Here is a 19825-nt window from a genome sequence, read left to right on the forward strand (position 1 = left end):
TAAATTATTTTTTCAATAACTTACTTAGTAGTTTACTAGGAGTCTTTAGTTTTTCTACACCTTGTGTTTAAAGTGACACTAAACTAAACGTAAGTGTTAAATCTTAAAAATACATTCCAGTACCTTATCTATTAACAAAAATGCATCTTATTTGTGTATCACTGGGCTGTAGATCCTCAAATCATCTCTGAATTGTTGCTGACACTGTCCTTCCTTCTGGAGGGTGTCTACTTTTGTTCCCCATGGTCCCTGTGTGTGTTGTAAAGTAGCCATCACTCCAAGCTCACTCCTAGGATGGACTACAATCTCATGTTTAGTTTACTAATAGTTATCAAGAGTGTAGTCCATCACAGGAGTGAGTTTGGAGTGGTGGAGTTTGAATGCATTTTTAAGTTATGACTACTGAATTTAGTTCACTTTAAGACTAATCCCATTTTGCTCCACAGGGTTGGGCATTTATTTATGATTCCACGAAAAAAACAGACCAGTGCAAAATAGAAACCTCCTCCAGCCTCGAAATGTTTCTTGTAATCCAGGCAGGCCCTAACAGACAAGGGATGCATAAAACATAGAAAACAAAAACATTGGGCGCCTTTCCTGGTGCAAAATACCCTTTTATTTTGCAAAAAGAAATGTATAAATGATTGTACTAACAAGGGAGGTAGGTTAAAAGCGTGTTGGACATAAGGTCCTATAAGATCCAGCAGGTCCAGCTCTGAAGAAGGGGGGGTCATCCCCAAAAAGCTGTTCAGCTGCGTTAGCTTTTTCCAGCTGGTTCTAGCAGTATTTTTGGATTGCCTTTCTGACTGCTTCTTTGAATTTGAATGTCTTCTAGGATCTTATGTCCAACACACTTTTAACCTCCCTCCCTTGTGAGTACAATCATTTATACATTTCTTTTTGCAAAATAAAAGAATTATTTGCACCAGGAAAGGCGCCCGGTGTTTTTGTGTTTTTTGTTTTCTATTTATTTATGATTGACTATAACCAATGGAATGTGAATGGGAATATTTTGTTTACTAAACTGAATAGTTGAATTTCATATGAAAAAGCTATATTAGCTGCTTATTCTATGTATAATGATCACTGTCAATTTTCACATTGTTTAAATGTTATCTTTAGTATGGTAGCTATAGTATTTCTCACATGTTTTCATCATTATGTTCATTCAGGTATGGACATTTTTTGTGGTATTTTCTTGTAATCCTTGGTGTTGCTAATATAATTTGTAACAAAGTACTGCATGGTGGTCTTCTTGTGCCAGAGTAGGGTGGCATTTTTAGACCTGCTAATTGCCCCCTTACTCTTCTGGTTTGTTATTTCCTGCTATTTGGAACAAATGTATACGGGTTTGAACTCTTGTTAAATGGATTCCTGCTCCTTCAGAACATATACATACCAGTTTGACTTCCTCTTATATAGCCCTTCCATTCTACTGATGTCTTGTTATGTCACTTCCTAAAGTTCTACTATTGATTTCCTGTTATGTCAGTTCCACCGGTTCTAATATTGACTTTTTATTAATCACTACTGCTAGTCCTACTACGTCACTTCTGCCGTGTAATTTACAACGTAGTACGGAAATTGGCCACACATGGGCTGCTGGGCTTTTTAAACCACGCTATGACCATCAACTTACCACTCCTGGATGAAGGTCTGGTGAATTTCCATTCCATTCCATTTCGGTCATGCTGTACAGAAGTTTTATTGCAGAATTACCCGGGGCGGAGGGGGGGGATGCACCATCTTTGGGTCATACAGACATTACAGACTTGTGCCATTTATTACTTTTTGGTAGTGTGTTTGGATAGTTTGTCCCGCTTTTCTTATACGATTTAGTAAGGTGGGTTCTTTTGTGCTTTGTAGTGCACCTTTTAACGCTTGTTATGACACATGTTACTATACATGTTGTGGTGGGAATGAGCCCATATAGGGTTCATTTTTTCTGACATTTTTGGAAATTTGTCAGCCATAACATTACAAGCAGCGAATGTGACCAGCGAACGTTTTGGCAGATTTTCAGCAAATGTTCATGTTGCAAATGTGATGTAAAACAAGTACTGGCCAATGTGAAAGGAGAACGGTTATAAATAGTGTTAATAGGTTTACATAGGTTCATCTTCTAAAAGAGGGACTCATCTTGTGATTTACACTGAAGACACAACCTTGCACTAAATGATTTCTGCAAATAGGCTAAAATATCTCCCAAAGAAAAATCTGAAGGATCTGCAGTAAGATTTACTAAAGTTCACCATGAAGGTATATTTTTTAATAAGTTATAATGGCCAGGATGTCACAGAACCTAATTCCTTCATCATCATCTTCAGCTTGCAGTGATGTCTGATATGGTGTAAAGATACACAGCAATCGGAACAATAGGCAGTGCGCCAGCCAAAACATACTTAACGTTAGTATTTCTCAACCCTTTTGCAGTCATGGCACCCTCTAAAAGTATGCAAAATCTTGAGGCACCCCAGTTCAAAATATATAGGAGAGGACCCAAGAAAAAACACACAAAAAAGCGAGGTTACCCCTTCACATTGAAGCCCCCCTCTTCGCATTACAGCCCCCATTTCACATCAGAATAATCAGAGTCCCCCTTCACATCAGAAGTGCTCCTTCACATCAGAATCCCTCCTTTCACATCAAAGTCCCCCTTTACATCAGAATCCCCCTTTACATCAGAATCCCCCTTTACATCAGAATACCCACTTTCACATCAGAGCCCCCCTTTAAATTAGTAGCCCTCTTCACATCAGAATCCTCCTTTCCTATTACAGTCTCCCTTTACATCAGAAGCGCCCCCTTCACATCAGGATCCCTCATCACATTAGAAGTCCTTCTTTCACATCAGAAGCCCACCTTTACATCAGAATTCCCCTTTTATGTCAGGAGCCCCTTTCACATCAGAAGCTCACTTCACATTAGAGTCCTACCATCACAAAATTTTGAGAAAGCCAGAAGGCACCCCAGGGTGCCACCGCACACTGGTTGAGAAAGACTGCTTTATGCTTTAGACAGGTATACTTGCCTGAGCAAGTGCAAGGAGGATTTTTACACTAATGTAGTAATTATCTTAAGCACAAAAATTGTCATTTAAATATATTCCTTGATAGTCACACAGGATGTAAATTTGTGTGCACAAAATGCCTTTTTTTTTTTTTAAGTGGCAGTGATACCTTCTCTGTGCTGTACTTAGCCCGAGCAGAGAGTAAAGCTGTGGGAGAGACCCAGTAGCTACACCCACTACAGGCTGGAGGTGGAGACCAGACCAGTCACCCTGCACATGGAGAGAGAACAGCAGTGACCGGTCTTTATTACAGGAAACTCCTGCACAGAAGCAAAGTTTCACACTGGATTTCTCACAGATGTGGAAGAAATACACAAAGGACACCAAGATTCAAGTAAAATTACAAATTCTTCTTCTATTTAGACAATATTTGCTTATCTTGGAGTTCTGCTTTTAAGAAAAGCTTCAGGCTATATTGTTCTGAAAAGAGAAAGTGTCTACAGTGGTTGGAGTTTTAGAATACCTGACATACACAGTCACAGGCTCAGGAACTGGTGTTCCCAGAACACCCGGCTTCTGGCAACATATCAGCATTAATCAATGGGATGGACTAGTGTTCCATAGTTATGTCTGGTTGACAGTTCCAGGCAGGTAGGCTGCGGCTCCTCTGTGCATTACATGGCTTAATTTTCAATTGTGTCCGTAATGTACTTCCAAGTTTGCCTCATAATTATATGAGCAGCACGTAAGAAAAATGTTCAATTTGGAAATACTTCAGCATGCAATGTTAACAGACAATCATTGCCACAAACACTAGTCACTCCTCCTCCCTGCAATAGTTTCTGTGTTCTGAATTTTAACATGCTTTTTTTTTTCTTTTTATTTCTACAAAACCAGTGCGGAAACTCTGCGAGCCAATATTGAAAAATGATCACAGAAGCACTTTTAGACACAACTCGGTTTAAGTATCCTATTCATTTTAATGTATAAACCTCTTTGGGATATAAAATCATTTTCATTCTCATTCCTAAGTTAAGGATTATAGAAAGTTCCTTGCTCAAAGCTCAGGTTATTTGGTTGACAAAGCATTTGTGGGAGTTGTAGAGATTCAAACCTTCCGCAATGATTGATGCTTTTAAAGGAGACTGTTGCGAAGCGTCATTTTTATCTAGTACATAGTTCAATGTTATGTCAGAAAAATAGAACTTTCTGCTTACAGAATTCTCATGGACATTCATACCCATGTGGAAAAAACAGGGCCCGACTGTAGCTACTCCGCATACTCAGTATTTCGCAAATGAGCAGATCTGAACTAGGAACAAGTATTAGGCCTGGTTCACACCTGTACGTTTTGTAGCGTGTTCAACGCTCTACGAACGCTCTACAAAACACTCAAACATGAAAATCCCATTGTTTTCTATGGGTATGGTTCACACCTTGCCGTATTTCAGCCAGTCTGAACGCGCTACAAAACGGCCTACGCCTGAAAAGGTACGTGAGCTTCTTTGCAGCGTTTTTGTCGCGCGTTTCCATTGGGATACAGCCAAGTAGCCCTCGGAAACGCGCGTTTGTCGCGCGTTTTTTTTACTGCGAATCGACAAACGCGCATATTCGATACGCCTAGGTGTGAACAGAGCCTAAGTTTTGTTTGATCCAATAAAGCAACATACATGTCTTGCTTCCTTCCTTCTCTTTATAGGACAGTCCTGATGATGCAATGGTGGGGGTCGGCACAGACACAATTAGCTCCTGCTGAAGCCCATTGATTAGCATTTTAGCAGCTCTCCCAGCTTTAGAATAAAAGTGACCATGTGCAAATGCAAAAAAAGTGCTTTACCTCCTGTCATCCTTATGGGACACCAATGCTTTGTCCTCCTGTCTGCCCACATAGTGCATAATGAAAACACATGATAAACCCATTGAATAGTCATATGTCACAGCAAATAGCAAAGGAACTGATACACAAAACGTTGAAGGAAAGTTGTCACTAGGGATGAGCTTCGGGTTTAGGTCAACCATGAGTTCCAGGACACAGCATCATGGGTTGTTATGGTGCACCCATCTGTGTCCTTGCAATCAACAAAGCTGTCCGACCTAGCTGCCAGTGTCCGAGCAACTAATGATGCCGTGTGGCCTAACTGCTAGTGTCCTACCAACCAATGACGCTATGTGGTTCCAAGGCATCACTGGTTGCTAGTGCAAAGGTGGCCCTGGGTTTGGTTGGCTTGGGTATTCACTAAACCCAGATTTGTGGCTGGGTTTAGCAATGTCCAAGCAAACTGTGCTCAGGCATGTTTGTTCTTCACTTGCTGTCACAGGCACCAGCCCCTTGCCCTTCTCCAGGTGCTAGCCCCCTGCTTTGCTCCCTGTAACTGACAGCTCCCAGCAGAGCGGACACCACCAACCAGAAGATAAAATTGTCCCTGGACACTGCTTACAGTGGGGTGCCTCCCACTCAGACACCAGGAAGTTCAACCTATGCTGCCTTGAGACAAAGGCTGCGATCGAGAGGGATCAGGCGGCCATTAAGAGGAGTTAGGCTGGCTGCTGAGGCCAAGTGCCTCCCTTTTCTCCTGTGTCTGCACCTCTCACAGGGTGTTTAAAGCCAGTGGGAGGGCTGGGTAAGCAGACCTACAGCTAAGTGACAGAAGAATTAAAGGGACCACTATGTGGAGGATGGAGCCTGCGCCAATAGGGACTGGCAGAGGCTGTAAGTGTAAGTTACTGAACTCCGGCCTAGTGTATTGTTTCCCTATGATTCTCTGAACTTGTCCCCTTCTTCTACCATCATGCTGCCTGTCCCTTGCTGTGCCCGGATTGTTGTCCTGTGCATCTCTTTAAAACACCACCCTGTTTGCTGAACCCTTTAAAATAGGTCCCCTTGTTCGAGGGTCCTGATCCATTTCTAGATGTCCTTGTGTGATCTGCTGTCACAAAAGCAAAATGACACAATTTGACACAATATCATTGTTACAATTCAGTGATTATTTCAAATACAATCTGACATGCCAACGGTCATTCATACCTGGAGGTATAATGGAGCGCAGCCTGAATATCCAATATACCAGCCGCTCCAGCTTGTATTTAAAATAATCACTTTGAATTGTGACAATGATGTGTTAAATTGTGTCATTTTGCTTTCCTTCAACATCTTGTGTAACAGTTCATCTGCTATTTGCTGTGACATATGAGCTTTGCATGGTTTCATAATGTGTCTTGTTTTTCTTTGCACAGCTAATGGTTAGTGGATACTTACTACTCCGATCTCTTGCAGGGCTTATGTAACAGGGTGGCTACTGGCATTCAGCTTTGATTAAAGGCAAAAGGATGAAACACATTAGTAGTATTGTCATGTTTAGATTTGTATGGCCTTTTAATCAATAAACTTTTGCAAGGATGCACTTCCTATTTTATAATGGCAATGTATAGGTTTTCTATAACTCCCCCTCCAAATGTAGGTATGGAGACGAATTGTGCAGATGCAGACATCAGATCAGAAAGCTGGTGGAAGGATGTAAACAATGTAAACTCTAAGAGGGTTATTCACAAAGCTGCCCGAAGGCAGCCGAGTGAATAACCGACCCGAATTGAAGTGAGCTGAACGCTGAGCTCTCCTCCCGCACCACCCCGCCCAGCCTCCTATGAGAGCCAATCAAGGATGAAGAGCAGGTACAAGCAGTCAGCGTTCAAAGATCGCTGAGTGTTTGTCAATAATTAAGGACAGAGTATGTTTACTGTGTCCCCAATTATGGATGAATGGGAAGTGATTTACATCACTTATCTCGTTCCCACCTTGGCGTATTTCCGCCCGTCCCTAACGCGCTACAAAACGGCCCACGCCTGAAAAGGTACAGGTACTACTTTGGGCTGTTTTTTTGCGCGTTTCCATTGGGATACAGCCAAGTAGCCTTCGGAAATGCGAATCGCGGTAAAAAAAGCGCGACGATCGGGCGACAGACGCGCATATGCAATACGCCTAGGTGTGAACGAGACTTTACTGTTCATTCATGATTGTGGACACAGTAAACATACTGAATCCACAAGTTACGAGTGAACAGGAACACTTAGTATAGAGGATTCCTGTTCATTGATAACAGGGGCTGCAGAGAAAGAGATTGAGGACTCTGTGTTCTCAATTTCTTTTTCTATTTTAAAAGGGAAATAACAGGGGTCTGTTTAGACCCCTAATTATTCCCCCGACACCCCTAAAAGGAATATTAAAAATAAAAGTATTTAAATGAAATTTTAATTTCAGTGCACCTCTAATAGACATGTGCACTGGCACAAAAAAAAATTCATTTTGTTTTGATTCGGATTTTGCGTTATTTCGTTTTTCGGGATTCGGGTCCGAAATTCAATTCGTTTCGGGATTCAGACAAAATTAGTTAGCGGTAGTCTGGATGAAATTTCGTATTTCGTTTCGTTTTTTTTCCTGTTTGTTTGCTGCAGCAAAGTGACATTGGGGGAAAAAAACTTTTTTTTTTTTTTTAGTTTGCAGAAGAGGAAAAAAAAAAGCGTGAGGTTCCCACCCCAATTCATACCAGACCTTTTAGGTCTGGTAGGAATGTTAGGAGGGACCACCCCAAGTTAAAACAAAATAAAAGTGTGTGGGGTTCCCCCAAAATCCATACCAGGCCCTTTAGGGCTGGTAGGAATTTTAAGGGGGTACCCCAGCCCCCCAAAATGGGGGGTAAAAACGTGGGGTCCCCCTAACATTCCTACCAGACCCTTGATCCGAGCACTGGCAGGGCAGGAAAGGGGGGGGGGGCGATTGATCGCCCCTCCCTGCGCCTTAACTGACCACGTGCCCTCGGCATTGGGAGGGTGTCCCCATGCCGATATGGACAAGGGCCTCTCCCCCACAACCCTGACCCGGTGGTTGTGGGGGTCTGCGGGCAGGGGGCTTATTTGCATCGGGGTACCACTTTAAGGGGGCACCCAGATGCCGTCCCCCGTGAATGAGTAAGGGATACTTGTAACCCCGACCCATTCACTAAAGTGTTAAATAAAACAATTATTAAAAAGTCCAGACTTTTGATCAAATCCTTTAATTGAAAGAAAAACAAAGAGCCAATTTGTGACTATTCCTTTAATTAAAAAAATGGCTCCATCGATGTAATCCAGCGTCAATCACGATGCACGACACCCGCCGAAATAAAAAAAATCCCGCCTCATGCCAACCGCCCGAACCCAACGAAAACTCGCTGCAAAATGACATTCCTACTCGAAAGTAAACAGATGGGCGGAGCGAGCTGTGACGTCACGGCTCACTCCGCCCATTTGACATTCTCAGCTGTCAAATACTACATAGCATTCGTGAACTCCCAATGGCACTCGGCGTCTGTGAGGAACAAAAGACTGAAAAAAGAAAACAAATGCGGCCGCCATATTTAAATACTGATATGTAGACATATAAGCCGGCTAAAAATGAGTTTAGTTTGGTTTTGGATTTTTCTTTCTTTCTGGTTTCGGGTCTGAATGCCATTTTGTTTCCTTTTTCGAATTTGGATCTTTCAGGATTTAGTTTTAGTTTCAGGCGGGGTTTCCTGATTAGCCAGAAAATAGTCACGTGTCTGATTTTGTTTCATTTTAAACGAAATTCAGAGGATCCACAATTATGTTAAAAGAACATTCGTATTTGTTTGGATTCGGCCTCATTGGAATTCGGACATTCAGATGCATCCGAATGTCCGAATTCATGAAATTTCATCAGAATTCAGAACAAAATGAAATTTACATGTCTACTGATAATCTGCAATATATTAAGTTTTTGCTTCTTGGTTTAGATCCACTTTACATGCGGCTTTTACTGGCCTAGGCCTGTGCGCCGTCATCTGCTCTGGTCTCATTAATACTTTTAAAGCACCGTCTGGGGGGATAAGGAACTTTACACAAGAGATAAGTCAGCCTGATATCACACACATTCACACGCAGAGCTGCAGTCTGTAAATGTTGAGTGCCACCCACCAAGCAGAGATGTGAAATCTGAGAATGGAGGCATCAGGAAGACCTATTGGGAAACAAGAGGAAGGAGAAGGGAATTCTCACACACACACAAAGAGGAGCTGTGGGGGGGCACAGAGGAGTCACAGCATTGTGCGGAGAGAAGCTGCCGATGACAAGAGCGCACATCACACTTCCATGAGGCTGGGAAATCTATAGTTGGACCTGCAATCTGTGCTCATATCTCCGGGACGCTCAAAGCTCCAAAGTTTGGATGGACACAAGCAGCAGCTCAAGCCTCTGGATAGCTCTTGTGCTCTCAGCGCTCAGCACAGGTCAGTACACACCAGTTATACCATACATCAGACTATATACTGTCCTAGAAGTTTAATATAAACTTGGAGGAGGTGCAGTATATAGTGAAAACCTATAACGTAGGAGGACAACGACGGTAGCAAAGCATTGGCCGCCTACTGGGACCACTTTAACGTTTTGATGTATTTTATTGTATCCCACTGTACATGATACTTATAAGTAATGTGACCGATTGAAACATGGCTTCAGATGCAGGGGAAGTGGTGACCAATCCCAAGGGGGTGGTTGGCTGTAAAGATTTTCAGCATACTGTGGATCGTAATAAGTCGTTTTCCATAGGCATGTCACATGTATTATTGCAATGATATCAGAGTAACTGCGACTCCCGTGCAGACTTTTTTTGTGAATGGACTTATTTCATAGTGACGTAAATTCCAAAGGGAAGCCACAGACAATATTCAGAGGCATCCTTATATTGTAAAGCGCTGCGCAAACTGTTGGCGCTATATAAATCCTGTATAATAATAATAATGATATGACCCATCGGGAGAGGTATGTGGCCAGAGTTTTAGGTTTCTCAGCCATGCACGTTTATGCCTATCAAGCTGGAACACCCTAATTGGCTACATTGAAGGTATTAGAAACCTCCATATGTAATCTGTCCTAGGAATTTAATATAAACCTACAGAAGGGGCAGAATATATAGGGAAATCCTACAACGTAGCAGGATGATGACCTTAGGAAAGCTTTGCCTGTCTACTGGGACCTTTGAAACACATGAATGTATTTTATTGTATCTCACTGTATATGATACTTATATGCACTGTGACCAATTGAAACATGGCCTTAGATAGTGCAGGAGAGGCTGTGACCAATCACAAGGGGATGACTGGCTGGGAAGTTTTGCAGCATACTGGAAAACATGTGGACCGTATTTAGTCCTTTTCTATAGGAATGTCATATGTGTTATTGCAATGAATGATATCAGAGTAGCTGTGACTGTAGATAGTGTCATACAGACTTGTTTTGTGAATGGGCTGATTTCATAGTGACGTAAATGACCCCCCAAAGGGAAGCTATAGATTACAGACAACATTGAACGGCGCGATACCATAGGGAGAGGTTTGTGGTCAGAGTTTTAGGTTTCCTAGCCATGCACATGTATGCCTATCAAGATGGAACACCCTAATTGGCTACATTGAAGGTATTAGAAACCTCCATATGTAATCTGTCCTAGGAATTTAATATAAACCTACAGAAGGGGCAGAATATAGGAGATTGTACAATCAGAGTGTAACATGTGTGATGAGCCTTACGTTGGCTACACACAGCATACATTTGCATTCAGTATAAGGGCCAGTGCAGACCTGAGCGATCCAGGATGCGCGGCCCAGGATCGCGCGGTCGTGCACAATTGTAGACGGCAATTGCCACGCCGCCCCATTGATTTTAATGGGGTACATCCACGCGGCAACCGCAGAAAAAAGGTACATGTACTTCTTTTTTTTTGCGACACAGGACGCACGGCTGTTTTAGCCACGATCGTGTTTAGTTGCACGGGCGGAATCATGATGGGAAGCCGCGCTATCCGCCCCGCACGACTGGGGCGTCATTAGAAAATATTGGCACCCACAGCACGATTGTCGGTGTTGGACGACTCTGTGGCCGCGTGGCAATTCGTGCAATATTGTGCATGATTGCCACGCGGTCGCTGATTGCCGCGCGGTCACGGATCGCCCAAGTGTGAACCTGGCCTAAGAAATATAACTTTGCTTCTGATCATCATACATCCTCAGGGACCTAGGATTGATTGTTCCATTTGCTTTACTGGAAAGGGAACAATGTTTTCCATGCCCATGTGTCCAATGTCAGTACTGAAGAAAGGTTGTGGCAAGGTTTCTGTGTAGGCCTCGGGTTTTACATCAGTAAATGAAACTCTGGTCATGTATGGCTAGCCCAGGGGTAGGCAACCTTGGTACTCAAGCTGTTGTGGAACTACAAGTCCCATGAGGCATTGCGGGACTCTGATAGTTGTTGCTTCATCACACCTGGAGTGCGGAGGTTGCCTACCCCTGGGCTATCCTAATGACATTGTCATTAGACATCGGAAGCTGGATGTAGGAACATTATCTGAGTAACTGAGTAGATATATTTTGGCAATAGGTAACAACCCCAGCATTGGCCTTGAAATGAATAGGGATCATTGCTCCTTCCCTCTATTTATCTCTAGTTATAATTAGTAGGGATACACTGATACCGATACAGGTATCGGTATTAGTGCTGATGCTGAGTATTTGGCAAGAAATACTCGCCCAAGTGCTCCGATGCCTAGCTCGATACTTCCAGTATCAGGAAGTCATTACACGCTGCTCGGCTGCCTGATTGGCCAGGAAGCCGGCTCCATGCTTTCTCGTCACTTAGTGGCGAGTCATTACATGCCGCCTGGCTTCCTGAATGGGACTTTGTGTACTCGGTTTTCTGTATCGGCGAGTCCTGGAAAAAACAAATATTGGTACTCGTACTCGTAACCGAAATACCGGTATCAGTACATCCCTAATAATTAGCATTAACCACTCTCCCCCAACAACTCGAGCTTCCTCCATTTACTATATGAATGAATGAAGGTAACTCATCGCCAACATTTCAGATTATTTCACAGTTTGGGAAGTAACAGTTGGTGAGAGGCTGCATCCATCCCTGTTTGTTTATGCAACTCATAGCTGTGTGTGGCCCGCATTGCAGATACGGGTTAGGTTTAGACTGATGTTTAATCTGTTTATATTTTACCTTCTCTGGTTTACCTCCCCCCCTACCCTACTCATCAACATGCTGACAAAATATTTAAAGCTGACCTCCAGGCACATAAACTACCATTTAAATATATTCCCCAAAAGCCACAAACTTTGTGTTTACTAAGGTAAAGGTAGTGACATTATCACATCTGTACATAGAGCAGAGCTGTGGGAGGGACCCAGAAGGCCCCACCCACTACAGGCTGCCTGCAGAAAACTACAGAGGAGGGGGCGGAGACAAAACCAGTCACCCTGCACAAGTAGAGAGGACAACAGTGACTGGTCTTTATTACAGGAAGCTCATGCACAGAGGCAAAGTCTCATACTGTATCACTGCACAGACCTGGAAGAAGTGCACAAGGCTCACCAGGATTCAATTACGAATACACATGCCACTTGTATTTAGAGATCACCTTTAAATACATTTTCATTGCATACCCTTTTTTCTTACCCAGTGATGGTATCACTGGGTCTCTGTGCTTCTCCATGCATTACAGGCAGATCATGGCTGGTGGGAGGGGCCAGCAGGGTGGTGTAGATAGCTTCCTGTAAGCATCACAGCACCCTACCTCAGTACTCCTCTCACGAGAACCCAGCCCTGATACAAGTAATATACATCAAAATACCTTAATGGGCAGACTGAATTTGCATGCAGACCAGGAAATGCCCACATGTGATACTGAGCCTCCAAAGAACTGAAATCCACAGAGAAATACTCACCCAAACCACGGTGCCACCTTACTCCTAGACTGGTCCCTGGTGCCTCTCTCCCCCTCCGCTCCAGCAATGGAATGTCCCTCAGGGGCCTCATGTCCAATACATTGTAGTAGACGTGATGACTCCTGGATCCTTAGACCGCCGGGGGAGAACAGGCTGCGGGGACCGGTCTAGGAACCAGGTGAGGCCGAGGTTCTGGTCAGTATATCTTTGTTATTTTAGACCCCCAGACCAAAACAAACACTTAACCCTTGCAGTGCCGGAGAAGCCCCATTCCATGAGTTAAGTTTTATTCTTTAAGAACTATGTGCCTCTGTGCAGTAGGCCCAATGCAGACTATGAGAAGCTGACAGTGTGCAGTGAAGTCAGAGTGAGTGATTTCAGTACAGGGAACGAGCCGGGACAACTCTGCAAGACTGAAGAGAAGGCCGGAGTTGTATTAAACTCTCAAACTTTTATGTTTTTTTTATGAATCCAGATCAAACAAATATACATTCCCCATCAAAGTCTTTCTTTACATTTCTGCCCAAACTTACAGTCATCATGTTTCCAAACAGTTCCAACTCTCTCAGCTCTGCTTCCCTGAACTTCCTGTCCAGTACAAGGGACAGATCAGTCTCCAGTAGCTGTCCATCTACTACTAGCTCAGGGGTCCCAACCTGAAAGAAGTCATTTCGGCCAGGTGCCCTCTGTCAACCATCACCCCCACCCCACCCTGCGGAGGAGGGGGGTGCAACAACAAGGAAGGCCCCCGTGTCAGAAAAAACCAGGGAAAGGTTTACTCTGCTAGATCAAGCAGAGCAGAGTAAACCTTTCAGGGAGAAAATGTTTATCTCCCGGGTATCCGGGAACCGCAATGTAATAGCGGGAGACTCCCGGAACATCCGGGAGAGTTGAGATGTCTGACTAGCTTGGAGCAGGAAGAAGGGAGAAGCAGGGATCAGGAGAGTGGTTTGCCTTGAAGGGCCTGTATGTTTGTGGAGACACACACAGCTCACTAGCGCACACACGGGTGCCTCCATAGGACCCTGCAAGGGAAAGGAGACACCCTAAAACAGGATATCAGGGCCAGTGCTCAGGTAATCAAGTGGAAGCTAAAATGTTTAAACATCAAGGAGCAGCATCCATTGTTAGCGATTTAATTTGGAGGCATATCCTCTCAGTTTCTGTTGGCACAATGTTGGAGTGGATGGGCATTGTTAAAATGGTGGGTTGTGAGCACGGACGGATTTGCTCTCTCTGCTGCCCCAAGGACAGGCTCCCCAATGCTCCCCCCTCCCCCAGTGGAGAATGGCAACCAGATGGGATGGCGGGGGTGGCAGGGTTGGTTTTCTCGTCCGCTGAACGCTGAAAGACGGCCGGACGGGAGTCTCCTGGATGCGGGTGGGCGCCTTTAGACATTGTTCGTCCCCGCGCCCGCTGGCTGGCGAGCGCGAGTGGGAAACCGACAGGATTTTAAAACGGCCAGCGATGGCCGTTTACATACAAGCGGTCCAGCGTCGGTAAAGACGTTTGTATGATGCAATTCAGGGTGACCCCCCTCTTACCTCTTCTCGCCATCACCGCCGTCCCTGCGATCCCGGGCATCATCTGTCCCGGGCGATGTGGCTCTGTGCACTGAGAACGGAGGGAGTTCAGTACAGATCTGCCTCCGCTCTCCTCCCGGTCTCTGCATGAAGTGATGTATATTACATCACTTCCGCATTCCCCTGTCACTCTCTGGTACAGAAACCGGAGAGAAGCTGATGAAGCAGATCTGTGCTTCATCAGCTTCTCTGGGGGGTCCCTAGGTGACATTAGGGGTCTTAGAGACCCCTGATGTCTCAATAAAGGGGACCTGTCACTGTAATTGGTTATTACATAAGTGACTTCTTAGCACCCTATGTGATAACAATAAAGTTAAGTGTAAAAAAAAAAGTTACAAAAAATTGCTCACAAAATAAATAAAATGTGCACACACACAAATAAAAAAAACCCACAAAAGTTTTTTAAAGTCCCCCACCCCCTCATAGATGCTCAAAAATCAGTTAGGTGTGCCTACACGCAAAAACGGCGATTGCGCCCATTACGCCGCACATGTTACATATCGCCGCGAACGTCGCAATGAGAGCAATAGTTCTAGGGCCATCAATCACTGATAACACTAAACTGATGAGCTGTAAACTCTTTTAAAGCAATGCCTATGGCCAATTTTGGCTATGATAGTTTTTTTCGATTTCGCGGGCGTGCGCAATTTTAGGGCTTGATATGTTTGGTGTCTATTTACCCAATGTGACCCCGCCTTTTATATTTTACCCAAAAATTGGGTAAAAATAAATGTTTCCTAAAATAATAAAGGGAAAACCGTTTAAAAAAAAAAAATATTCGGTACTTTTTTGTTATATCGTAAAAAAATAAAACCCGTAGTGGTGATTAAATACCACCAAAAGAAAGCTCTATCTGTCCCCAAAAATGGTATAAAATTTGTTTCAGTACAGCGTTGCATGACGGAATAAACGTCAGTTGAAGTACCACAGCGCTGAATACTGAAAAACACCCTGGTCAGCAAGTGGTTAAAAAAATGATTTATTATTGTTTTTACTTTTTTATCGCTTTATTACATTTCTATTTCTATTTTTTACATTTTTATAGATTTTTTTACTTTTTAAAATTTGTATTTTATCACTTTTTTTTTTATTCTAAATATTTTTAACTTTTTATTAATTTTTTTTACCACTTAACTTTATTGCTATCACACAGGAGATAACAAGCCCTTGTGTGATAGCATTTGGAGTTGACAGGTTCTCTTTTTTTGAACCTGTCACCTCCAATACAGGAGTTTGAGCACAACACTGTGCTGGCTCTCTGTGACAGCTGAGATGGAAAGGCTACGAGTGCAGTTCTCCTGTTTCAGTGTTCACACAGAGCAGAGCAGGGAACTGATGGTCTTCACTTTGCTCCCTGCTCTCCATCCTGAAATACTTTGTTGTGGTTCCGGGTCCCCCAGAAGAGCAGAGGACCCGAATACCACGGCGGGGAGGGAGGCGGCCAGCAGGGACAGAGGCAGCCAGAGGTGGGAGAGGACCATGTAGGGGGGGGGTGACAGACCTGCAGGCTTGTTACAAGTGATCTTGGTGGCATCGCCTGGATCACATGTACTAAACGAGTGGCGGCTTCCCCGCTCCACATTTAGCCCTGCTTGCCTGAAGCAGGGCTAAATGTAGAAAAAAAACTACCCGCCCAGAACTGCATGTCCCCGGCGTCGGGCAATAGGAATTCTGCACTCTAGGAGCCAGTATCTGCTGTGCTGCCCCTCTTAAAAAAAAAAAAACTTTTACTGCATGTCTGTCACATTGACCTACTGGAAGAAGAAGAAGCTCAGCAGATGTCTCCCATAGTACTGTGTGTGGCCACCCATACATAGCCCCACTGTGATTTAAGGTTCCTTTGGATATCTTTCTATTAAAAAGTCAGACATATGGCACAAATGCTGTGTTTATTGGTGGACAGCTGTAACAACAAGCAGGCCAAGGTGTAGTGAGACATTGTGTGCAGGCTGGCCAGGTTCCCGTGTGAGCTCTCTGATAAATACTGGAAAGAGGCAACACTGGCCAACTGCTTCAGGGCTGTTATTCCAAACCATTCACACTACACACCTTGTTTGCTGACATTCTTTCCATCTGTTCAATGACTTTATGACACCTGACTGTTATAACAACAGGACTAAAAAGTATAACCATGAACAGGGACATGACTCTATGCTACAGGGCCTAAAGATCCCTCCCTCAAGCTGTATATATGTATAATCTAAGCTACAACAGGGTATTACTTAAATTCCCAACTTTCTGCATTCATCGATAACCAACACTGTACAATACTCAATACATAGACTGTCCTGAAGGGACTAAGCACCATAGACTGTCCTGGAGAGACCGAGCGACATAGACTATGCTGGAGAAAACGAGCCACATAGACTGTTCTGGAGAGACCGAGCAATATAGACTATCCTGGAGAGACCGAGCGACATAGACTATCCTGGAGAGACTGAGCGAAATAGACTGTTCTGGAGAGACCGAGCAATATAGACTGTCCTAGAGAGACCGAGCGACATTGACTATCCTAGAGAGAATGAGCGAAATAGACTGTTCTGGAGAGACCGAGCAATATAGACTGTCCTGGAGAGACCGAGCGACATAGACTATGCTGGAGAAAACGAGCCACATAGACTGTTCTGGAGAGACTGAGCAATATAGACTATCCTGGAGAGACCGAGCGACATAGACTATCCTGGAGAGACTGAGCGAAATAGACTGTTCTGGAGAGACCGAGCAATATAGACTGTCCTAGAGAGACTGAGCGACATTGACTATCCTGGAGAGACTGAGCGAAATAGACTGTTCTGGAGAGACCGAGCAATATAGACTGTCCTAGAGAGACTGAGCGACATTGACTATCCTGGAGAGACTGAGCGAAATAGACTGTTCTGGAGAGACCGAGCAATATTATTATACAGAATTTATATAGCGCCAACAGTTTGTGCAGCGCTTAAAAATAGACTGTTCTGGAGAGACCAAGGAATATAGACTGTCCTGGAGAGACCGAGCGACATAGACTGTCCTAGAAAGAACGAGCAACATAGACTGTCCTAGAGAGACCAAGCGACATAGACTATCCTGGAGAGACTGAGCGAAATAGACTGTTCTGGAGAGACCGAGCAATATTATTATACAGAATTTATATAGCGCCAACAGTTTGCGCAGCGCTTAAAAATAGACTGTTCTGGAGAGACCGAGCAATATTATTATACAGAATTTATATAGCGCCAACAGTTTGCGCAGCGCTTAAAAATAGACTGTTCTGGAGAGACCAAGGAATATAGACTGTCCTGGAGAGACCGAGGGACATAGACTATGCTGGAGAAAACGAGCCACATAGACTGTCCTAGAGAGACTAGACTTGTGCGCCGTCAAAAAATTAGTTCTGTTTCGTTTCGGAATATCCGTTATTTCGTAATTCGTAACTGATAAGGAATATAGACTGTCCTAGAGAGACTGAGCGACAGAGTGACAAAGTGTCCTGGAGAGACTGAGTGACATAGACTGTCATGGAGAGACTGTCCTGGATAGAGCTTTCTGAAGAGATCAAGCGACATAAACTGTCCTGGAGAGACTGAGTGATTAAGTGACATAGAGTGCTCTGGAGAGACTGAGTGATTAAGTGACATAGAGTGCTCTGGAGAGACTGAGTGACATAGACTGTACTGGATAGACCGTTCTGGAGAGACCGAGTGACATAGACTGTCCTGGAGAGACCGAGCGACATAGACTGTCCTGGAGAGACCGAGGGACATAGACTGTCCTGGAGAGACCGAGTGACATAGACTGTCCTGGAGAGACCGAGCGGCATAGACTGTCCTAGCGAGACATAGAATGTCCTGGAAGCATTGAGCGACATTCACAGGATCTCTAATGAAAAAACAGCCACAGCAGCAGAGGAACGCGTAGTCCTCAATGCGGTACAAGGGGGTTGATGTCACCACACTGAAGTCCATTAAATACTTCCTCCAGCTCCATAACAAATTATTTGAACCTCGATACAGCCCTGCGGATGGAGGAGCTGATCCACTGATCTCAGTTACAATGCTTTGTAGCATCCAATTCATTTTTTTAGCAAACAATGGAATATACTTTTAACCAGAACAAGTTTGCATAGTACAAGTTGTGACTCCAGTATTGAAGCAGGGCACAGACACTAGAACATGTTCACTAAAAGGGTCATACAGGCAGCGAATATATTTTTTCAGCACAGGGTCCCTTTAGCCTTTTTGACTTTTTTTTTTTCAGTGACATCTCGGATTCCTAGATAACATTGGCGCTGATTCATGAAAACAGGAAAAGAGAAAATAAAATGGGAGTTGTTGCCCGTAGTGACCTATCAGACTTTGTTCCATCTGCCTGAATGGCTGCCGTCATTGTTTCATGATTGATGAGTCTGTTTTATTGGTGCTGAAAAGCTGTTTTTAAAGAAAAACTATTTTTTATTTCAAACAGGATTGAAAAGGAAAGTGTTATTTTTTATTTATAATACAGAGCATTTAAGAAAATACACCAGCATCTAGCTATCAGGGAGCTATTTGTGTTTTCTTTTATTGTGATGACCCCATAATAATAAGTATACAAGCCTAGAGGCAAACTTCTCTGCTAGAAGACCCTCCATTCATCCGGGAATGCTGGAAGCATTTCAAAACAATTTGTCCCATTGCTATTTAAAGTGCCTTTCATATGGAATGTATTCTATACTGTGAGAGTGTCAAACTGTTCCACTGATTTCTCCTTTGGGACATACATTCCTCCCAGCTCTAAGAGATGGAAATACGGAAACCTGATTACTAACACCTCATATAATCTTTTCCATGTTCATATCATTCAAAAGTCATTCTCAATATTTCAAAATGTGCAGCTTTCATTACAATAATAACTGATGATCCTTCCTATGAAGGTCCTTGTTCAAGGGTGATAATTAGGGATGCACCGATACTAGTATCGATATCGGTGCTGATGCCCAGGGCCGTCTTTAATATTGATTGGACCCTGGGCAAACATTTCCTTGGGCCCCCACCCACTACCTGCCATGCCCCGTGAACCCTAGATGCCTCGTGTGCAGGGCTGATGCAAGGTTTTTTCCTACACGGGCAAAGGTGCATCCCCCCCTGTGCCCTCAGACAGCTGCCTATGCAGCCTTGTGCTAGTGATAAGTAAATATGTAAGCACACAATTGTAATTGGTTAGATTTACAGTTCCAGTGATTATGGCGATACCTGGTGTGAGGCTCTGGAGAGTGAACACAGCAGGGGTGACAGCTCATGGCACATTGAGGGCTCCCAGCAGGCCCCAGGCAACACAGTGAGTACGGAGAGCCAAGGGCGGGGCTTAGAGGATAGTGAGCGGAGCCCGAAGTCCCGTCCATGCTGCTGCATGTAGCCTGGCACAGACGCCGTGTACACAGACAGGAGCCAGGTCCAGTGTAAGTCCCCATACCTACACAGGTGAGGTTGCCAGCCCTGAATATG

The 19825-nt window shown here is 44.0% G+C and overlaps 1 protein-coding gene across 1 annotated transcript in view; it reads left to right on the forward strand.

Annotated features, from left to right (window-relative positions):
* The first annotated feature begins 8991 nt into the window (after positions 1–8991).
* Positions 8992–19825, forward strand: part of CYYR1 (cysteine and tyrosine rich 1) — a 65161-nt gene continuing 54327 nt past the window's right edge. Inside the window, exon 1 of the mRNA XM_018562779.1 lies at positions 8992–9288. Within this exon, the coding sequence (XP_018418281.1) occupies positions 9228–9288 (61 nt within the window). The 5' untranslated portion in view covers positions 8992–9227. The remainder of the gene's footprint in view (positions 9289–19825) is intronic.

The sequence above is a fragment of the Nanorana parkeri genome, unplaced genomic scaffold (assembly GCF_000935625.1).
Source record: "Nanorana parkeri isolate BGI_ZX_2015 unplaced genomic scaffold, ASM93562v1 scaffold599, whole genome shotgun sequence".
Taxonomy (NCBI): Eukaryota; Metazoa; Chordata; class Amphibia; order Anura; family Dicroglossidae; genus Nanorana; species Nanorana parkeri.